The following is a 19,130-nucleotide window of genomic DNA, read 5'->3' as shown; positions in this document are numbered from 1 at the left end:
TGCCACCTTGCTTGGGATGGGAGGGGGGATAGCCAATCATGGTGGTGGTTGGCACCTTGAGGGGGCCAATGATGAGATTGTTATTCACCATTTTGGACTTTTAAATCTTGCATTTTATATTTATGTGTATTTATATTTATATTGTATGGTTTTAATGATATTTTAATTGTTTGTAAACTGCCCAGAGTCATTCTAATACAAGATGGGCAGTAAAGAAATATGATAAATAAACAAATAAATTATTCTAAAAGCTATTGGTCATTTTTGAAATCCAATATATGAATATCAACACGAATAAGTAAACTACTATATTTTTACAAAATATAGTAGTTTAGGGAAAAGCATGTTGGTTATATAATTGTGATAGGCAGGCAGGCAGGCATATACATATACTTTGTAAAGCATAAAACTGGGAAGTACAGTAATTTCTATGGGAACAGTTAAAGACTCTGTTTAGAGAAGCCCAAATTTCAGATGTGCTATTAGCTTATATATATAATTGTAATCCAGAAACGGTTTCCCAGCTGAATTAAATCCTGCATCAGTTTCACTTTTGAAGTACAAAGTTGTTTTAAACATCAGAGTATTCGCTTGATACTAGAGTCTTATGTAGTCCACAGTGGAATACGTGCAGAGGTGCATTCCCTGAAGAGTTCCATTTCATTCCCACAATGACTGAGTTCATATTCGGCCTATCCTAAACATCATATGGACTCAGCCCAGTTTAATAACTTAGCTGCATCATTTTGTTCCAAGGTCACCGTAACAAAGTGCACCAGGGTCACCTCAGTCAAGATGATACAAACTCTATAGAAGTTTGGCTACAAAGTTTTATTTGTGTATACAATAAAGAGATTTTAATACCTGCTTTTCTCCAAATTGCAGCTCTTTCCATTCCTTTCGCTGTCCTTCATTTACCATTGGTCTTTTATTCACATGGTAAAATTGCTGGAAATGCTGGAAAAAGCTTTTGAGGTTAATCGGACTCCAGGGATGAAGTATACTGAAGAGTCTGTCCAGCATTATTCTTACTGCTATCAGTTTCCCTCTCACAATATCCTTTTCCTTATCTTTCCACAACGAACTCATAAATTTCTTCAACAAACTCTCCTCAGGTTTAAGACATATTATATCGTCATACTGATGCCAATCTGTTAAATAAAGTAATATTAAAGTTCTGAAATGCAAGATACAGCTCTTCTACTTTGTGTGCTAATGCAACCGCATTATGCAATTTTCAAGCCCCCCCCCCCAATTTTTTACGGTCTTTTTCCTCCAACCTCTGTGGAAGGTATTAGCTATATTCCATCCACGTTCATTTTATGTTGCCTACTGCTGGAGGCGTTTTGAAATACAGCAGTACACAAAGATCAGTAAATGTGCAATTTCTCAGCTTCCTCAGCTAGGATGAGAATAGAATTTTCTTTTTGGCTTGATAGCAGAGATACCGAAACAGCAGATTGTCTTCTATTATCATCGCAGAAAGCCAGAAACTATATGACCTAGTTTTTAATCTTAAATCTGTTGCAGTAATGCTCTTTCCAGTTGAATCTTATGATCAAACTCAGATACAATGGCCAATTCAACAGAATAAAGTCTGCTCTTCCATAAATACAACCTGAAATTGGATCAGCACAGCCTGAAAGATGAAACACTACATTTGGAGGAGGATTGATTGCCAGCCACATACAGGTAGTCCTCGCTTTACGACTGTTCGTTTAACAATGGTCTGAAGTTACAACAGCTTCAGAAAAAGTGCTTTATGACCTGTACTCTTAGTTACAACCGTTGCAAATCATCACACCATCCTTGCGGTCACGTGATCGCATTTCAGGCATCTGGCAGCCAGCTCGCATTTACCACCAGTTGCAGCGCCCTGTGGTCACGTGAATGCGATTTGTGACCTTTTTTGCTGGTTTCTGGCAAAAAAGTCCATTGAGGAAACTGGATTCACTTAACGATCACTGTGATTCACTTAATGGCCATACCACTTAACCAATTTCCTTATTGTGGTCATTAAGTGAGGACTACCTGTACATCTCCAGCAGACCAAACTAGAATACTTCTTTTTTAAAAGCCCACTTACCGTCCATTACAAAAAAAATTACATCCACTTCCCATTTTCATAGTACATAAGAAATTATAATAAAAAGAAAATCAGGGAAACAAAACTGTAACTATTAAGATCTGTTGTAATCTCTCCAAAATGATAAATTCAATGACAGAGCTGAAAGGGACTATAGAGAACATAAGAGTATCTAGAACAAATAGTTCAGTGCAAAATCCTCTAGAGAAGGTTGATTACAGTATTCAGCTCTGTTAGAAGACCTCCAGTAGAGAATTTACTACTACTTGTGGCAGCTTATTCCACTGGCTGTCAATTCAGAGTTAGGTTTCCAGACCCTTAAACCAAATAAGTGGGGGGGAAATAGTGTGAGAAAAAATGAATTCCGTACTGTATCTAAAGTCCCAACGAATATGCTGTTTTGTGAGGCTGGACCTTACAGACTAGTGGTATTACTGCTCTGCACCCCCACTTCCCACTGTGCAACTTTATCCCTACTGAGGCTGCTTGATCTCATCATTCAGCTGGTACTGGACTCCCCTAAATTTTTGTTCAGGGGCATTTCAATTTGCCTTCACTGGGGGGAGGAGACCCTGCTCATGGGTTCATGGCCACCATGACAATCCCGAATTATTATGGATGTGACCCACAAAGGCAGTCACACATTAGTTCTGAGATTTTGTCTCAGAGCAGCTAGCCATGACCCGAGAGCAGGGGCCATTTCTATCACTCCTTTGTCATAATCAGGTCACTATGGAGTTTACAGGTAGGGAGGAGGGACTTATTTGAGCAATCCACCCCAGGCTCCTATTGGTTTCCAAGGACGCCTGAAGAATTTTCTGAAGCTCTAGCAGGCAGTTCTGCTGAGTGGGTGGCTGGAATATTGGGTTGGCTGTGGCACTTGAGAGGATGTTCCTAAGTGGCCATTGATCCAAGGAAGCCCCTTGGTTTTCCCAGGAGCTTCAAGAGATAATTCTACTGAAGGGGTATCTAGAGCAACACCGGTATAAAATCAAAAGCAAATGTAACTGAACACAGACAAGAGTGCAAGTTCAAGCCTACACCGTGAAGCATGCTTACTTCTTTGCTCTTCTTGATCTGCATAAAGCCACCCAGTAGCATTAAAGTGACTATCTAGCAAGAAAAACTGAGGCAGAAGATTGTCTGCTGGGCTGTTGCAATGGTTCTGCATGGTAACTAGAGGATGAAATTACTCATATCCACTCAGAGAGATATGCCAGCTGGACAGATCCAGCTGAGATGTGAAGTCAAGGAAATAGTCATAGATCTGCTGAATATCTGCCTGACCAATCACCAAAAAAGGTGGGATTTGGAGGAAGCACAATGCCTTGTGGAGATGCATCAGGTGTACATTCAAGAGTATCTCTGTCAACCTACTGAGGAAGCTGCATCTGTCTACTACCAATCTGGACACATCCTTCAACAACTAAAAATTAAACTGAAAGACTGAGACAAACTGAATCAATAGAATATAAGAGAAAAGCTGAAATAGGAAAAATACAGGAAGGACTTTTGCTACACCTAATCTAGTATTAAAAACATTTCTTTGGAGAAACTGTTCTATCGCATATTTTGGACTCTTGTTTTCTTTGATACCACAAAATCTCAGTTTCTTTAATATAACCCTGGCAAGAGTTTCTTTAATAGAACCCTGGCAAGATTGTAATACAAGGGGTAATTCCTTACCTGTACCACTTAAAAACTCTGGTGATAAAAACAAGGAGCGATTTACATGTACATCTGCTGAAGCAGGTTTGTAAATGAATTCATACAACTGTTTTTTGCCACTTGTAACCAAGTATTTATAAGAAATTGGTTTATTCAAGTTTTCCTTAGACATTATGGTGAAGCCTTCAATCAGGTATCCATGTTCTTCAAGATCTCTAGTATTTAAAACATTGTATTAGCAACAAAGCAGTAACAGGCAAGAAAGCAATTTATTGCTGAGATAAAATTCTAGAAGCATATAAAAACATGAATATTCTTCCTGAAACTGTAATGGGCTTACATTTCTTGTATACACTAACAGTAAAAGTAAAATGCAATACTAAACCTTCCTTTTCATTTTCAAAAGTAACGGGGCTTCATAAATCACCATCAATAAGTATAATCAAGGCTGTGGGTCTGCCACAATTTTATAGAAGCACAAAATGACATTAACTAGCACTAGTTTCCTTTCTTTGCAGACCACATAAGTGCAGAGCTCTGGGATCTAGCATCTTCTTGTGCCCATTACCAGATTAGACATAATGTCCCCCTTCTCCCTACCAGAATACTGGTATGTATGAAGTGCCAACAACATGAGCATAAATCACAGAGTCTAGCATTTCTTCACTCCAATATACTCACGCCCTTGCACAATGTACAGCTTTGGACAAAGAAGTGACCTTGCCCTCTTTATCAATTTCATTATTCATGAATAATTAACAGCAAGAGCGCAAGTATATAGGTTTTCTCTAACTGCCTTTCCCCTGTAATATAAGATACAATATAAGCACCTGTCCTAAGATAACTTTGCTATAATACAAACATCAGCACGCCCACATTCAGACAGAGCTAAATTTTACCCTCAAAAAAGAAATGAGGGGGAGAGCATTTGTTGCAATGAAGGCTAAATACCTCCCATGTAATTCACATGCTAGCGAAAGCCTTTTAGCCCTGAAATTGAGATTATGCTAGAATTTGCAAAGATATACTTACTTGGTACAGCTCAGCTCACAGACGTTATCCTTCCAGTCAGCAAAATCAGAAATCCCCCCTGCCCTAATGAATACTTTATGCTTCTCAGGATTTATCTTGAAGTCCTTAGACAGAATGGCATGGAAATATACTGTAATACCATTCTCAAAATCTATCTGACTGCAAGACAGGATAAGAAGACAGAAGACAACTTCAGTATTAATACTACTAAATTATGATACAGAAAACTTCCATAAAACAAGTATTGATTTAAATTACATATATACTGCCTGATATAGGACACATCTTCAGAGGATGTACAAATTTTCAAAAAGTAAATACCATATAAAATACAGTACACTATTGAAACACAGTAATAAAATAAACAAGCAATGGCTTCATAGCAATAGCCACTGTGAGCTCTCTAATACTGCGGTTAGTAAGATTATCTTTAGCATGCACCTAGCTTGTAATAAAACTGGTATCCCCTTTATTTCATCACAGCAAGGAAAACACAGAGTAAACCTCTCTGGCTGATCCTGAAAAGGAAAGCAGGTTTAGTCCTGCTTCGTATTTGAATGGGAGACCGCTAGGAAATCTCAGGGCTGTAAGTTATACTGGGAAGTTGAAATTTTTCACAGAAAGCAGCAGCAGCAGCAAACCACTTCTATGTTGTTGCCAAGAAAACTCCATGGACTGTCCGGATGACCACTAGGAGCTAGCTTGACTTGAAGGGTATTTTAGTCTCACGTACAGCACTGAATGGGAACCACTGGCATGTAAATCGGGGCTGCACAGGACCTTTCTTCTTCTTGCTCCACAGCTTGCAAATAGGTTGGGGGGCGGGGGAGGAATCTACTATTTGCAACAAAAAGCTTTTTAAAAAAGCCTAATCAAAAGAGAGAAACTTGGGGGGCTGCTGTGTGTGTGTGTGCCAGAAAGTGCATCTGTACATGGCCATCATCAGGAGACAGAAAATTCTGTATGAAGCAAAAAACAATCTATGGCACTCTAAAATTTCAGTTATCAGCATAAAGCATTTTTTTTCAAGAATTAAGTGATGCTGTTCTCAGCTGTTTGATTCAGCTAATAACTGATTTCAACTGAAACAAAGCATTCAAAAGCAGAACATCCACAGTAAGAAGAGGGCTCCATTTTCAAGCCATTCCAAACAGGGATCCCAAATGAAAGTACCACCGAGTGATCCATCACACATACCAGAATTCCTGATCTAACATCTTCCAGATGTTGAACTGCCACCACCCCAAACCAGCACGGTTGGGAGTCCAACTGCTCTGGAAGAACCGGGTTGAGACAGACTGATATACACCCTTAGTAGGACAGCCACAGAAGAGTCTCGCCTACATTGCCAAGACTGTTCCTGTGTTTAGTAAGAGCTTAAATCACAAAGGAAGACCCACATGGATGTTTAGGAGCATTCGTTATTTCCTTATAACAGGAGGGGAGAAAGAATAATCAAAAGCACAGTAGGTCTACCCACACAAAAGAAATTAAAAATTGATCAACTAAAGATTAAGCATATTGGAATTACTCCTTTAAACAGGAGGATACTCTTGATCAAGCCTGTTAGAAGCTGCACTGTTTCCATTTTTGTGTAATTGGAAAAACCTATGAAGGAAGGATTATGATGTTACAGTTCCACTAAACCTGAAACTTCCATTTCATTCCTTGCAAATAGGGATAAAAAAGAAAATGAGATTTTGTAGAATCGTGTAACAACTATTATTAGCCTATTATAAAAAAAACCATATATACTGCATGGCATATAAGTATGTCATACCTTTGTCTGAAAGCAGGGTCTTCATGGTTTATCTCCTGTGCATCGGCCTTCTTTCTTGACTGCTGCTTTTGATTTCCAGAAGCAACAGAACCCCTCCTTTTCTTCCCAGACTCTTCTACTGGAGTGCATATTTTTTCTCCCTTTTCAGAGACATTCTCCCCCTTGGCTGCCTCTAACTTTGCTTTCTGTAATAAAGGCATATCAGATATAACAAAAACAAAACAAAAAATCATTAAAAAGTGCCCGTGCAAATAAATCCATGATCAGCCTGTAAGTGTTTTTGCTAATCTGCTGTGCCACAATTACTTAAGGTAACCAGAAAAATGGAATTGCCCATTTCTGTGATGTTCCCTGTCTGGTTGCCAGAAAGATACTCTTGCTTTACAAAAAAGTTTCACTATTAAGAGATCCAAGAAGACAGATAGATATAAAGTATGATCTCCTGTTTAAGATCACCATATATAACTTATGCAACAACAAAAAATTAATGTGGGCACACATCTCACATTTGTCCATGAGTGACAATCCTCTTTAATCAAGAAATGAAATGTAATAACTTGAAGTAGGTCAAGTTCTACACACGTTCTTGATTGATTGAATTTTATCACCGCCCATCTCCCCCCCACCCCCAGAAGGGAAGACTACGCAGGGATGACATTCTTCATTATCTCTTTTTTTCTGGAGACTGTTATGGTCTTCTTCTATAGGATAAAATGAATACGAGGTAGTTAAGTTTCAGCCTCAGGTAAAAAAATCTATTCAACCATGGGAAAGATAGGAGAAAGTACTGGAATTGAAGTATGTTAGGAGTAACAGGAAATTGCACCATCATATTAATAGAAGGCAGTTAACTGTTTTAGTGCTCTTTTCCTTCTTTGCAATAAAGATTCTACTCTGACCATGCCATGTCTTTTTATTTATTTTATCAAATTTTGCCACCACCCATCTCACCCCAAAGGAGAGCCTTAAGCCAAATACAAATCTAAACCCTAGTTACCAAGTTCAAAGTTCCTTTCTTACAACTTTTTTTAATCAAAGGAAAACAAGAAACATTCAGGAGAAACATTCTCGGGAGATTAATAAAGTCCATGGTATTTTATAGAAGACAACCCGTGACCCGTAGGGTCTTCGTTTCAGAGATATTTCCTTACCAGATTCCTCAGTGTCTTCAACATTCTAATATAGAGAGTGGTATATAGAAGTGGGTTGGGGATCTCTAGCACAAGCTGCTGCTGAAAAAAATTTCCTTTGTTGGAGCACCCTATACCAGTCTCCAACATGCTATTTACCTGGCTAAGATGGTGGGTGTAGAAAAAGGGTTGCATCAATTTAAAATCAAAGCAGTTGATTTCAGTAGACTCGGAAATCTAGAACTGTTAAGTATTCAGATATTACATTCTTCTTCTTGCTCTAGAACTGCGGAACTTCCTAAAGCAAGGGTTCCAAAACAATAGTCCAGGAAACATTGGTGGTCTGCAAGGATGCTGCAAGTAATCCATGGTGGAGACTTCAAAATTATTCTTAAAAAATACCTCATAAAAATTGGTAAATACCTCATAAGAATAGTAAAATTTCTATCCTACAGATGCTACGTGGGGGTAACATGCATAATCAGGGCCGCAACTAGGGGGGGCAAGCGGGGCATGCGCCCCAGCACCGCGCTGGGGGGCGCCAAAATGGGCATGGAATCCATGTTTGCCCCGGGTGACAAAGACCCTAGTTGCAGGCCTGTGCATAAACACACCCATGGATGTCAAGTTGTCACACACCTTACATATGGCCTGCAAAAATAATTATCTCTAAGGACATTGTAATAGGATATACAAAGTTTAAAGCTGCGAACCCCTGAGCTACAGCAAGGATTTAGTTACGGGGCAGAATGTGTCTATTGCTTCACAAAAATCATCATCTATACAATGTTATATATTTATTTAGCTTATGCTCTAGCTTTCCCCCTAAAAAGAGCATTCCAACTGGCAGCCTTGCAAGGTAGTCCAGACAGGAAGCACAACCAGATAGGCTAATCAATGGACATTAACAGACTCTTGCAAGTCTGAAAGTACATTTCTCCCCCATTGCCTTTACAGCCCAAGAAACTAGGGAGGGTCCCTTTTGAGATATTTGCCATGCCCACATTCCTTCTGCAGGCTCAGCTGTCTCTTATCCAACAGTTCTCCTGGCTGTTGCTCTTCCCCGTCTCCCAAGGTCATTCCCACATACCATTACATTAACAGAAAACAGACTGAGATATAGGTTAGCACAAATAAGACAAGCAATTTACTTTTGAACCAGAAGCACTCTGTTGCTTGGCCTCTTCTATAACTTCTGTTGTATTGCTGTGTCCCACTTCAGATTCAGGCAAGGCTCTCTTCATTTCAGCGTTTTGATGTTCAGTACTTGATCCTCTACTTTTTTCCTCAGAAGATGTAACATTAACATTGAAATCTGAAGATCTGTTATCCATGTTTCCCTTAGAAACAGGTTGTGTTAGACTTTCATCTAATATGTTGGATGTATTCTCGGAAAGTTGACTAGGTCCAACAGAATTGGTGGCACATTGTTTCTTGCTAGGATCCTTCTGTTTACCAGCTATAACAACCATTCTGGAACTTTCCTTCTCCATCTTCTCCCCTGTGACAGTGGCAATAAGAGGTTGACTTACTGCACCATTGTTGTTATTATGCTCTGACTGAGCCTGGATTTCTGTTCTGCCCACAAATTCTTGGCCCTGATCTGCATAGAAGGAGCTATTTCTAATATGGCCACTACTGTCACCAGTGGATGGCATTAAGTCAATCAACTTCGCTTCAGAGTGTTGACTTTCTTCTAATGGGATTCTCACATCAGCTGAATCTGGTGTAAGTGAACAGTCAAGACTGGATGGAGCTGAATTTGAGCTTGACAAGGCATTATGCAATTCACTATCTGGAAGAGTCTTCTTGTTCTTTTTCCTGTTCTTCTACAAGGTAGAAAGAAAAAACGCTATTTGAAATGGAAAAATCCCATTCTGGAACATTACAAACAATTCTAATAGCTAAATTTATCCTTTTCTCATTAAATATAACAAACTTCTAGATTTTCAGCACCAGCATACTGTTAGCCATATCTTTACACAGCACTTTTAAAATCAAAATTATAAGAATCTGGATTATCAAATATTCTCTCTCTTCCTGTGACACAGCTTCAAATGACTGCAAAGAGACTTTGCAAGTTTGCCTATAGTTTGTCACAAACAAAATGTAACTGCACCATACAAATGTTTCAGGAAAAAAAGATGAAGTCACCCCAAGCAAGCCATGCAATAAACAGAGTAGCAAGGATTAAGAACTGGGAGGAAAAAGGAAATAAATATAATCAGTATCACAGAAAAGGGGTGTCAGGCTCTGCCTGAGATCCAATAAAGACACAGATGCTAGCGTAGCTTTAGGTTCTGGCTTTAATAGGGAATAGAGTGCATGCCCTTAGAAAGCTGAGAGTGAGGGGAGTGCGCCGGAATGGGATTTAAATAGCCCACGCCGGTCAGCGCTCCACCCCACATCGCCCCAGGTGCGCCCCACGAGTCCCAACGGTTCGTCCTTGCCAGGTGAGAGGTCCTTGCCAGGTGAGAGGTCGTCCAGCCCCCCTGCACCCCGGGCATCGCCTCGATCGCCCATTGCCGGGCAATCAGGCTTCTAATTCCTCGAAAGCCCCGGCGCGCCTCTCCTGTTTGTTATTCAATTACTTGTAAGTTACCTTTTCCTGGGTTGCCGCTCCAGTTGTTACATTGTTTCTATAGGCTCACTGATACTTTTTTGTGTTTATTGCCTTAGTCTTAGTCGCATGACCCATCTCCTTGTATTGTCATGCGAGCCGTTGCGATGTGGCGATCATGACAAGGGGTTGGGTGGGCGTGGCGGTTTTGGACTTGCCTTTCTGCTGGAGGGGGATCGGCGCGGTGCGCCAAGTTTAAACTTATCTTTCTGCTAAAAACTGATTTTATTTAAATTTTTATTTAACGTATTATTTCTTCATTTTTTTTGCTCATTGCTTGAGTTCCGGTTAACTGAGATCCTACTGTACTGTATGACGCAAAGTGTATCATATACTATAGTGTATAGTGCAAACAAGTATCAAACCCAATTTTGATAATTAAACAATTATCAAAACTTATTTCCCTTTAAGGAAAAAATGGAACAACAAGGATTTTCTCCATTGCTTGTATAACTTTTAGAGAAACTTAACAGTTAATGCATTCTGCTGTTTCACACTTAATAAAATGTGTATTTTAGTATGCATTTTAGGAAAAAATGAGGAGTAAAAGGGGCTGTATATTTTTTAATAAATATACTGCAAAGTCTGGCATCAGTACTAAGGATTTTTCTGATAAGTACAAGAGGCACATAATATAAAAGTTCAGGCTGAACTGCTCATGCAGATAGCACACTCTTAGGTATGTTGCTATAAATTATATTTAAACATGGTTTTAAACAGACATTTAAAATCTAGCCCAATTAACAGAGTACCATGGAGACTCACAACTGCTTCACTTTGATGAGCTCAGTAAGAGCTGGGAAGTACAGCAGTCAGAGTGTTGGGCTAGACCCAGGTTCAAGATGGAGGGACATCCTTCAGATTTTACAGCTTCAGGTTCCTATTTCTAGCCACCAAGGGTGTCCTTCATTTCAACTTTTGGTATCAATAGATATCCTAGAGGGAAACACTCTGACCTCTCAATTTTGTTTCAAAAACTTACTCATATTCAGAACATCGAAGTCCCAAATCTCAGAATACTTAGACTAGTATGTGAGTAGGCAACAGCTCATGACAATAAGCACTTAGATTATACCACACAGTGGAAAAACTACCTGCTGAGGAATTGAGTATGGATTACTGCCCTCCTTGAGGTATGGTTTTTCCCCCTTTTTTTTTCTGGAAGGAGGGTTATCATCCTCATCCAGTACAGTACAGTCATCAACATTCAGAGTTTCCACTGCCTGTGGAAAAATAGCCTTGCTTTCAGAGAACTTATCATTTGGGAGAAAAATACAAATGTTAGCTTCTAATGCAGTAAACTATCAACAAACCACAGATAAACAAGTAAATGCAGCAAAAACAAATGAGCAGTTCTAAGATTCCAGTCAAGAAAAAGAAGACAGAGTAATTGAATATTCTCTTACTGCAAGGAGCGCCAACTTTTCTGGACCAAGCACAACCAGCATCCAAATATACTCACTCGTTTTCGGGAGGCTGAGGTGCCCTTCCCAAGTCTTCCTGATGGAGACTCCTCAGGTGTTCCATGTGTTTGTTTGCTAGATGGCTGTTCATCCACAAATGATCCCAACAAAGGGGAGCTTTCCACCTGTAATTTTCCCTCAGGTTCCATCTCTACCGTCGAGGTCCTTTCTGCATCACTCTTATCTGCAACTAAAGCAAAATGCTTTCTGAAAGTCAGTTAAGCACAAATCAGAGGCAGAAATGTGAATCTCAACAAATGAAGATTTGCTTAAGCTACTGAAACTATCCATTTTCTGCTAAACCTTTTTATTGCAAAATGTATTTGCATTCCCAGGCCAGTACCACAGGGAACATCAACCATTCAATGCTGAAATTGAAGTACACAGTCACCCCTCTCACTTAAAAGCAACTATGCACTTAACCTAATAGCATGTATTATCTCAAATGCTCTCCACTTCTCTAGCAACAGCACTTTCAGTCAGAGAACAGAGTAAGGGTGAAATTGATAACTGAGTATGTCCATGAGTCTACAAACATTATGGGAATGAGTATCACCTCAGGACTGTTATATATTTTAAGAGAGATGTTAATATTATTTCCGTTAGATGCTTGAAAATTAATAATTAACTTATCAAATCTTTTAAAGAATTTCTCTTTCAAAGTTGAAACTTTCACCTAACACTGAGAGTTTTAATTCACCTGATTTTCGATTATATAATTGGGCATATTTGTTAAACACTTAACAAATTGCACTGGAACAAAATTTAGATTGATTCTGTATGCTTTTGAAGATAGTAGGAACTCCACTAAATTTCCAGCACTGAAGGCAGTCAAATGAATCTGGATGACACTGGGAAAGAAAATCTAGTCTTGTTCTCTCTTTGGAGTAATTATTTGGGATAATCCTTATTCTAAAATGGCAGGTAATTTTTGTTTGTTTGGAAAAATAGCTGGTGCTTACCTTGCACACTCGAAGCAGGAGCCAAGCATCCTCCACAATTACTGCAGAAATTGTTTGATGCATTTTGAGTGCGTTGACAGTTAGGGCATTTAATGCCCTTCTTGCGTGATCGGCGACCCAGGATGAGTTTTTTTACAGCCTGTCAGAAAGCAGGAAAACTTGAGCAAAAGCGGAAGGAGAGTTATTCATACTTCGTACAATTAAGCTGCCTCTACAAAAAAAAAAAAGTGGAACGAGGAAAAGCTTTCGGTACTACACGCGTAGCTCTGCGGCCGCAGCAGCAGGCTCCAATCAACGCCCACTATGCAAATGCCGGCCGATAGCTTTCGTTTTCCTCTCCATCCACCGACTACCAATAGATGCGCCCGGTCTCACCAATGAGAAAGCGAAATCTGCAAAAGCCCCGGAGGTTACGCTACAACGGCCAGCCTTCCCTCCAATACGTTTTCCGAAGGGTTGCAAGCAGGAAACACTTTTTGGAATACGGTATTTTGTTGCGGGAAAACATCACTTTCGGTTTTGAAAGCAAGAGTCTACTGTATTACTCTCCTCTATCTAACTTACGGTACAGCGTAATTTGTAGCAGTGGCAGATCCCAGAAGAGGGGATAAGTGAGTTAGCGTTCAACTAAAAACGAAACAGTAGGCGGGTTTAGCTCTTTGGTATCTAAACAAAGATGGAAACAGCTGTCCCTCATTTCAGATCACCGGTGTCACGCCCAGAAAAGCTGCAAATACAGGACGCTAAAGAACCAGCGCAACCCGCAACTTGGGAAGTTATTATCCCGTAAGGAAAGCGATCTTGCAAGCACGGCTACGCGTCGCCGCGCTTCCCTTTTCTCCTCACCTCCTCGTTTTCCTGTGCAAGGCAGAGCCGTCCCTCCATTTTCTCATAACGACAAAAGGACCGAGGCCCCCCGTCCTACCACGATACGACAACTCACAAAAAGTCGGACTGTTTTTCTCAGTGGCAGAAGCCCCGAACCAGCGCTTCACATCCCACCCCGAAGAGATGAGCGCCATAACCCCATTCTTTAGCCGACCTCTTCGGCTACAAAAGGAGCTAACGGGGCTCCCCGTAAAGCAGGCTAGTTGTCTGCAGGGACGCATCTCCACGGCGCGTTACTCACCTCAGCCGCGATCCAAAACGAACCCACCGGGAGAGCCGAGAGCGCACCGCGCAATTAAAAAACCCCTTTCCCCAAAGACGCCTCTGCTCCAAACCGCAAGCACAGCCAGCTGAAGAGCCGGTCCTCGGCAAAGTTTCGTTTTCCACCGCTCCTTGCCGCCTTAATAGAAGATGCACAAACTATCGCTTTCCCCACGTCACACTTGTGCCCCGCCTCTAAATTACTTTGCAGGCTGCTGTAGAATCGAAAGCATGACTGCAGGCGGAGAATTCTAGAGGGCCCGAAAGACTTGCGGGAGGAGGAGTTTCGTGTGCTGCCTTCGCTTACGGCGGCAAAGTCCAGCCCAGCCCAGCCCAGCCCAGCCCAGCCCAGCCCGACTCTATTCAGCTGGCTGAATTTCCTTCTTCAGGCAGCCGGCTGAAAGCGTCTCCACCACTTTTTGCGGTGGGCTGTCCAGTACTGAATGTGAGGAACTTCACACACTGGAAAGATTGTGTTGCCAGATGCCCAAAATTTTTATAGCCCAACACGCCCTTAAAAGTAGCCCCAAAAAACCGCAACCGTCAAAAATTTCCCACAACTGCTCTCTAAAACTAGCCCAGTTGGGCGGAAAAACCACCCAACTCGCAATGCTGGAAAGATTAGCGAACAGTTCGTTTGACCTGCCTATCGAGGCAACAGGTGGAGACAACTGAAGCTTCATTACCAAGGAACCAATCAAGAGGGTGGGTTTCTCTCTCGGTTGGTTTCTAAAAAGAGGAAACAAAGGTTTCTTTTTGATTTTGTCTTGGGAGGCAGCTTTCTACTCCTCCCCCCCTCAAACAACAGGACTTCGTTGTGCCTTCAAGTCAGTTTTGACTCTTGGTGGCTGCCTGGACTCCTCCCTGCCGTTTTCTTGGCAAGGTTTTTCACAAGTTTTTCAGTGCCCCAGACTTTTTCCTCCTAGAGAGAGGGACTGGCCTGAGGTCCCCCAGCCGGCTTCGTGCCTAAGGTGGGAGTAGAACTCACTGTTTTCCGGTTTCTACACCAAACTAGCTCAAACAACAGGACTGGATTTAGTGAATTTGAATAGCTAAGTAGGATCAGTGAAGCTAATTGCAGTACAGATTCTGCTGTATTTCATAGACCAATGTCTAGATTATATGAAGTTGCTCACTAAAAGTGAGTCAGACTGTTTATGGGAACAAAAAAACCCTACTTCTGGGCAGTAGAACAAATAAGAACAATGGAAGACCAGTTAAAATGGATTTTGATATTGAATGAGAATATCTTTGTACCAATCAAAGTGAATATTTGTAGCTCAAGGCTGAACTGTGAAGTCCTTGGTGCTCTCTGAGCCTTGTTGTTTTCTTGTGGATGTTTCATTGCCAGGCTAGGCAACATCTTCAGTGCAAAGAGGGAGTGGGCCTTGCTCTCGGTTTATATACTGTGGCTTGCCCTGCTTGTGTTGGTGGGGGTGTTGTTCTCTCCTTGGGAGTTCTTTGACTGGGCTGTTTGCTGCTTGGTTGATAGCCTGAGTTAATAGTTCCTTAATTAGGGTGTATTGTGCTGTTTGATTGTTCATCTGGTGTTAATCCTAGTGTTGATTTTTGCCTATCTGGGTGTTGATTGCTGGCAAGGGAGTGTACTGGTCTTTTGGCTTTTCTATTGTCTCTTCTGAATGGTATGTAAATGTTGTTTACCTCTATGTGTCTGTTGATGGCTGCTTTGTTTGAGTGCCAGGCTTCCAGGAATTCTCTGGCGTTTTTGGATTTGGCTTGGTTTAGGATGCTCACAGTTTCCCAGTTGAAAGTATGCTTGAGTCTGTCCATGTGTTGTGAGATTAAGGAGTTCTCATCATGTCTTCTGACTGCTAGTTGGTGTTTGTGGATGCGCTCTGCTAGTCTTCTGCCTGTCTCTTCTACATAGTGTCAGGGCCAGCCTCGCTTCGCAATAAGACACAGACTCACTTAATGGGTATTAAGGATTTCTGGTTTATTGGAATGATAGCTGACAGAACGAAAAACGGGAACGGGGTAGGTAGTGTGAGGGTGCCCCTTTTATACCCTCCTGTGTTGCCCCGGGCTTCCCCACCCCTCAATGCCTCGATCCCTCTTGATGGGACCCTTGATGGCTGCCTGGGCGTTTTCCCCGGTGTCTTCTTTGTCTCCCTGCGACGGTTGTGTCCTCCGGGGCACCATGTGCTTCTTATCTTCATTCCTCTGACGTCTCTCCTTTCAGTTGCTTATGGGTCCATGGGTGTGGGTGCCTTTGGGTGCTTGTGTTAATCCCTGGTTTGATTATCTCCTTCCCCTTTTCCTTAATGATCATGATCCACGTTGTGAGGCTCTTTGTGCCTTGCAACGAGGTCATGACACATAGTGGCTGTTACAGTCTTTGCACTGTATGTTATAAATAACTCCTGTTTTTTCTTCTTGGGCTATTGGGTCATTATTCAGACGAGCACTTACACACTGCAGCAACCCAGAACATGAGAAAAAGGAAACAGATCATCTGTACAGCATCTTCCAGCAAAATGGATACCCTCTCAACTTTATCAAAAAGTGCCTCCCCACCCAACCCATTACAACCAAGAGCAAGGCCCTCTCCCTGTTCGCAATGAAGATGTTGCCTAGTTTGGCAATGAAACGTCTGCAAGAAAACAACAGAGCACCAAGGACTCCACAGTTCAAACCTGAGCTACAAATATTTGCTTCGATTGATACCACATATGGGCGTCAAACACTCCAGAAAGCATGCAAATGGGAGAAATCTGCAGGTAGGCAAACTTCTACCAAAGAACAGCTGTTCTTTCTGCATGAATGCCTGTGACAGAATGCCCTGCCCTCCAGTGTCAGATACAAACCTCCAATAACTGCACAGCTGGATGGAAGATAGCACAACAAAGTGGGCAAAAAATGATACAGCTCATGATCATGGATGCCCATCTCAGGTTAAACAAATATCAACACACTATAGATAACCTGAAAGAACAACTAGAACAAGCTATGATTCCTGAACACATCAGCATGCTGACAACTACAATCAAGACCACATCACTGAGACAGGCCAAAAAAAGGAAAACCAAACTCCAAGCTAAGCTACTTAAATTGAACTCCAGAAACAAAGAGGCACCAGAACCAGAATGGGTGGTCAACATGTCCAGCTGCCCACTATCCACAAGGCTCAGAGAGCACCAAGGACTCCACAGAATATCTTTGATTTGATCATTGCTACATTGCAGTCTTGGGAGGATGGACTCTCAGAACACCTTTTCCCTCCCTCTCAAGACCTTTGTGCCCTGTGGGCACAATCGCTACAAAAAGCAACACTATACCAAACAATTGCATATGTTTGTTGATCAAAGCTTAAATACAGTTCACAGTCTAGTAGTGTTTCTCAACCTCAGCAATTTTTAAATGTGTGGACTTCAGCTCCCGGAATTCCCCAGCCAGTATTTCTCTCCTTCCCCAGACTTCATTTGTCGGAACTGAAGTCCACACATCTTAAAATAGTTGAGGTTGAGAAACACTGCTCTAACATAACTCGTTAGTGGTACGCCACTGATCAGTATGATTTCCCCAACTAGTCAGGGCCACAACGGGGGAGGGGGGCAACTGGGGCATGTGCCCAGGGCACCGCACTGGTGGGGCGCCAAAATGAGTGCTGGGGGGCGCCAAAGTGGGCACAGAATCCATGGTTGCCCTGGGTGACACAGACCCTAGTTGCGGCCCTGCAACTAGCGCAAGCAGAGGGGTGTCAGACTTCACAAGAAATACTGGAATTCTGTTGATGAAGGCTACAGAAACAGAACCTTGTAAGTGTGGCTTTCTTCCTTTTCTCATACCGAAGTTGTGGGCATGAGGGCCTGGCCTATTAACAAACCATCAGGGGTTTTGTAAGCCATGAATTAGCTTCAACCAGAGCTATTCCATTTTAATCCCTCTGCTTATGCTTTTGCTTTTGCTTGTCAGAACCAGCAGTTAGCTATGTCTTGCTTTAGCACCTGCTAGTAGGAGCTGAAGAGGGTAACCACAAACACCTCATATGCAAGAAGCCTCAGACTAGCGGGCAGGTTCGTAACTTTGTGACCTTGCACCTTTCACAACCTTGCTAAAGAACTTTTTACTGGAATAGAGGAAGGTAACATGGCATTTACCTTAGCTGTGGTTAAGGATGTCCAGGCAAAGGCGAAACAACATTTATCATTAGCTTGTTAGAAAACACACCCAGAGGCAGAAAGCTTAGCTACTTAAGTGCATCTGCATGCTTATTATGGGATATTAGCCTAAACTGCCCATGTCTTCAATAAATCAGGAACAAGTGATGTACAATCAGGAAATTATGACATGTATATGTGGTTTTATGGTATAAAAGAACATGCTGAATTTCAGCAGGCGCACTTGATCTGCACTTGGTTGCTGTTCATGCGTACTCCTTTGCTTCTGCACAGAAATAAAGTGTTTGAATTCCACTTTCCTCAACTCTGCATGAATCATTGGCTCCTTGCACAGGGTGAACGAACCCAGTGTTGGGCTGGGCCAACAGTCAGAATCAACTTAAGTTCCTTTTTAATGCTATTTTCCTTTCCTGCAGCAATTGCTAATTGCTACATTTCTTCTCCATGGCTCTCTACAATCCAAATAGTTATGCAGAAACGCTGCTGCAAATATGTTATGGGTAGCATTACACCTATAAATATTTTATAGGGCATCCCTGTGGTCTTGATGAGACCTTGGCAAACAAATAGAGAAAACAATGGGTTTGATAAGAAATATGAATGGTTTTATCAGGCAGCACAGTAGCCGGGAAGTCACAATATTTCATTTTGCTACAAGAAAATGCCAATGCAACATTTGTTTTTGTGATTTGTGTGGCAATCTCTGTACTACGTGGATTTACCGGTTTTCACCTAAGAAATTCCAAAGGTAAAGAAGTTCCTGACTACATCCTTTCCAGCCAAAGGTGGCGGACATCTGTACAGTTGGTAAAAACAAGGCCTGGAGCTGGCTGTAGTTCCGATCACGAAGTTCTTCTTGCACAATTTAGGATCAGATTAAAGAGATTAGGGAAGACCCACAGATCAGCTAGATATGAGCTCACTAATATCCCTAAGGAATATACAGTGGAGGTGAAGAATCGATTTAAGGGACTGGACTTAGTAGTTAGGGTCCCGGAAGAACTATGGACAGAAGTTGGCAGCATTGTTCAGGAGGCGGCAACAAAATACATCCCAAAGAAAGAGAAAACCAAGAAGGCAAAATGGCTGTCTGCTGAGACA

The 19,130-nt window shown here is 41.6% G+C and overlaps 1 protein-coding gene across 1 annotated transcript in view; it reads right to left on the bottom strand.

Annotated features, from left to right (window-relative positions):
* The window catches only part of RNF213 (ring finger protein 213), a 96,467-nt gene extending 83,589 nt beyond the window's left edge, over nucleotides 1-12,878 (bottom strand). Inside the window, exons 1-7 of the mRNA XM_063292934.1 lie at nucleotides 12,742-12,878; nucleotides 11,779-11,969; nucleotides 8,848-9,525; nucleotides 6,567-6,751; nucleotides 4,787-4,945; nucleotides 3,773-3,969; nucleotides 865-1,151 (exon numbers count right to left, since the gene is read on the bottom strand). Coding sequence (XP_063149004.1) covers nucleotides 865-1,151; nucleotides 3,773-3,969; nucleotides 4,787-4,945; nucleotides 6,567-6,751; nucleotides 8,848-9,525; nucleotides 11,779-11,928 — 1,656 coding nt within the window. The 5' untranslated portion in view covers nucleotides 11,929-11,969; nucleotides 12,742-12,878. The remainder of the gene's footprint in view (nucleotides 1-864; nucleotides 1,152-3,772; nucleotides 3,970-4,786; nucleotides 4,946-6,566; nucleotides 6,752-8,847; nucleotides 9,526-11,778; nucleotides 11,970-12,741) is intronic.
* Between the last annotated feature and the right edge of the window lie 6,252 nt (nucleotides 12,879-19,130).

The sequence above is a fragment of the Candoia aspera genome, chromosome 2 (assembly GCF_035149785.1).
Source record: "Candoia aspera isolate rCanAsp1 chromosome 2, rCanAsp1.hap2, whole genome shotgun sequence".
Lineage (NCBI taxonomy): Eukaryota > Metazoa > Chordata > Lepidosauria > Squamata > Boidae > Candoia > Candoia aspera.
This window is presented reverse-complemented; position numbering and strand designations above follow the sequence as displayed.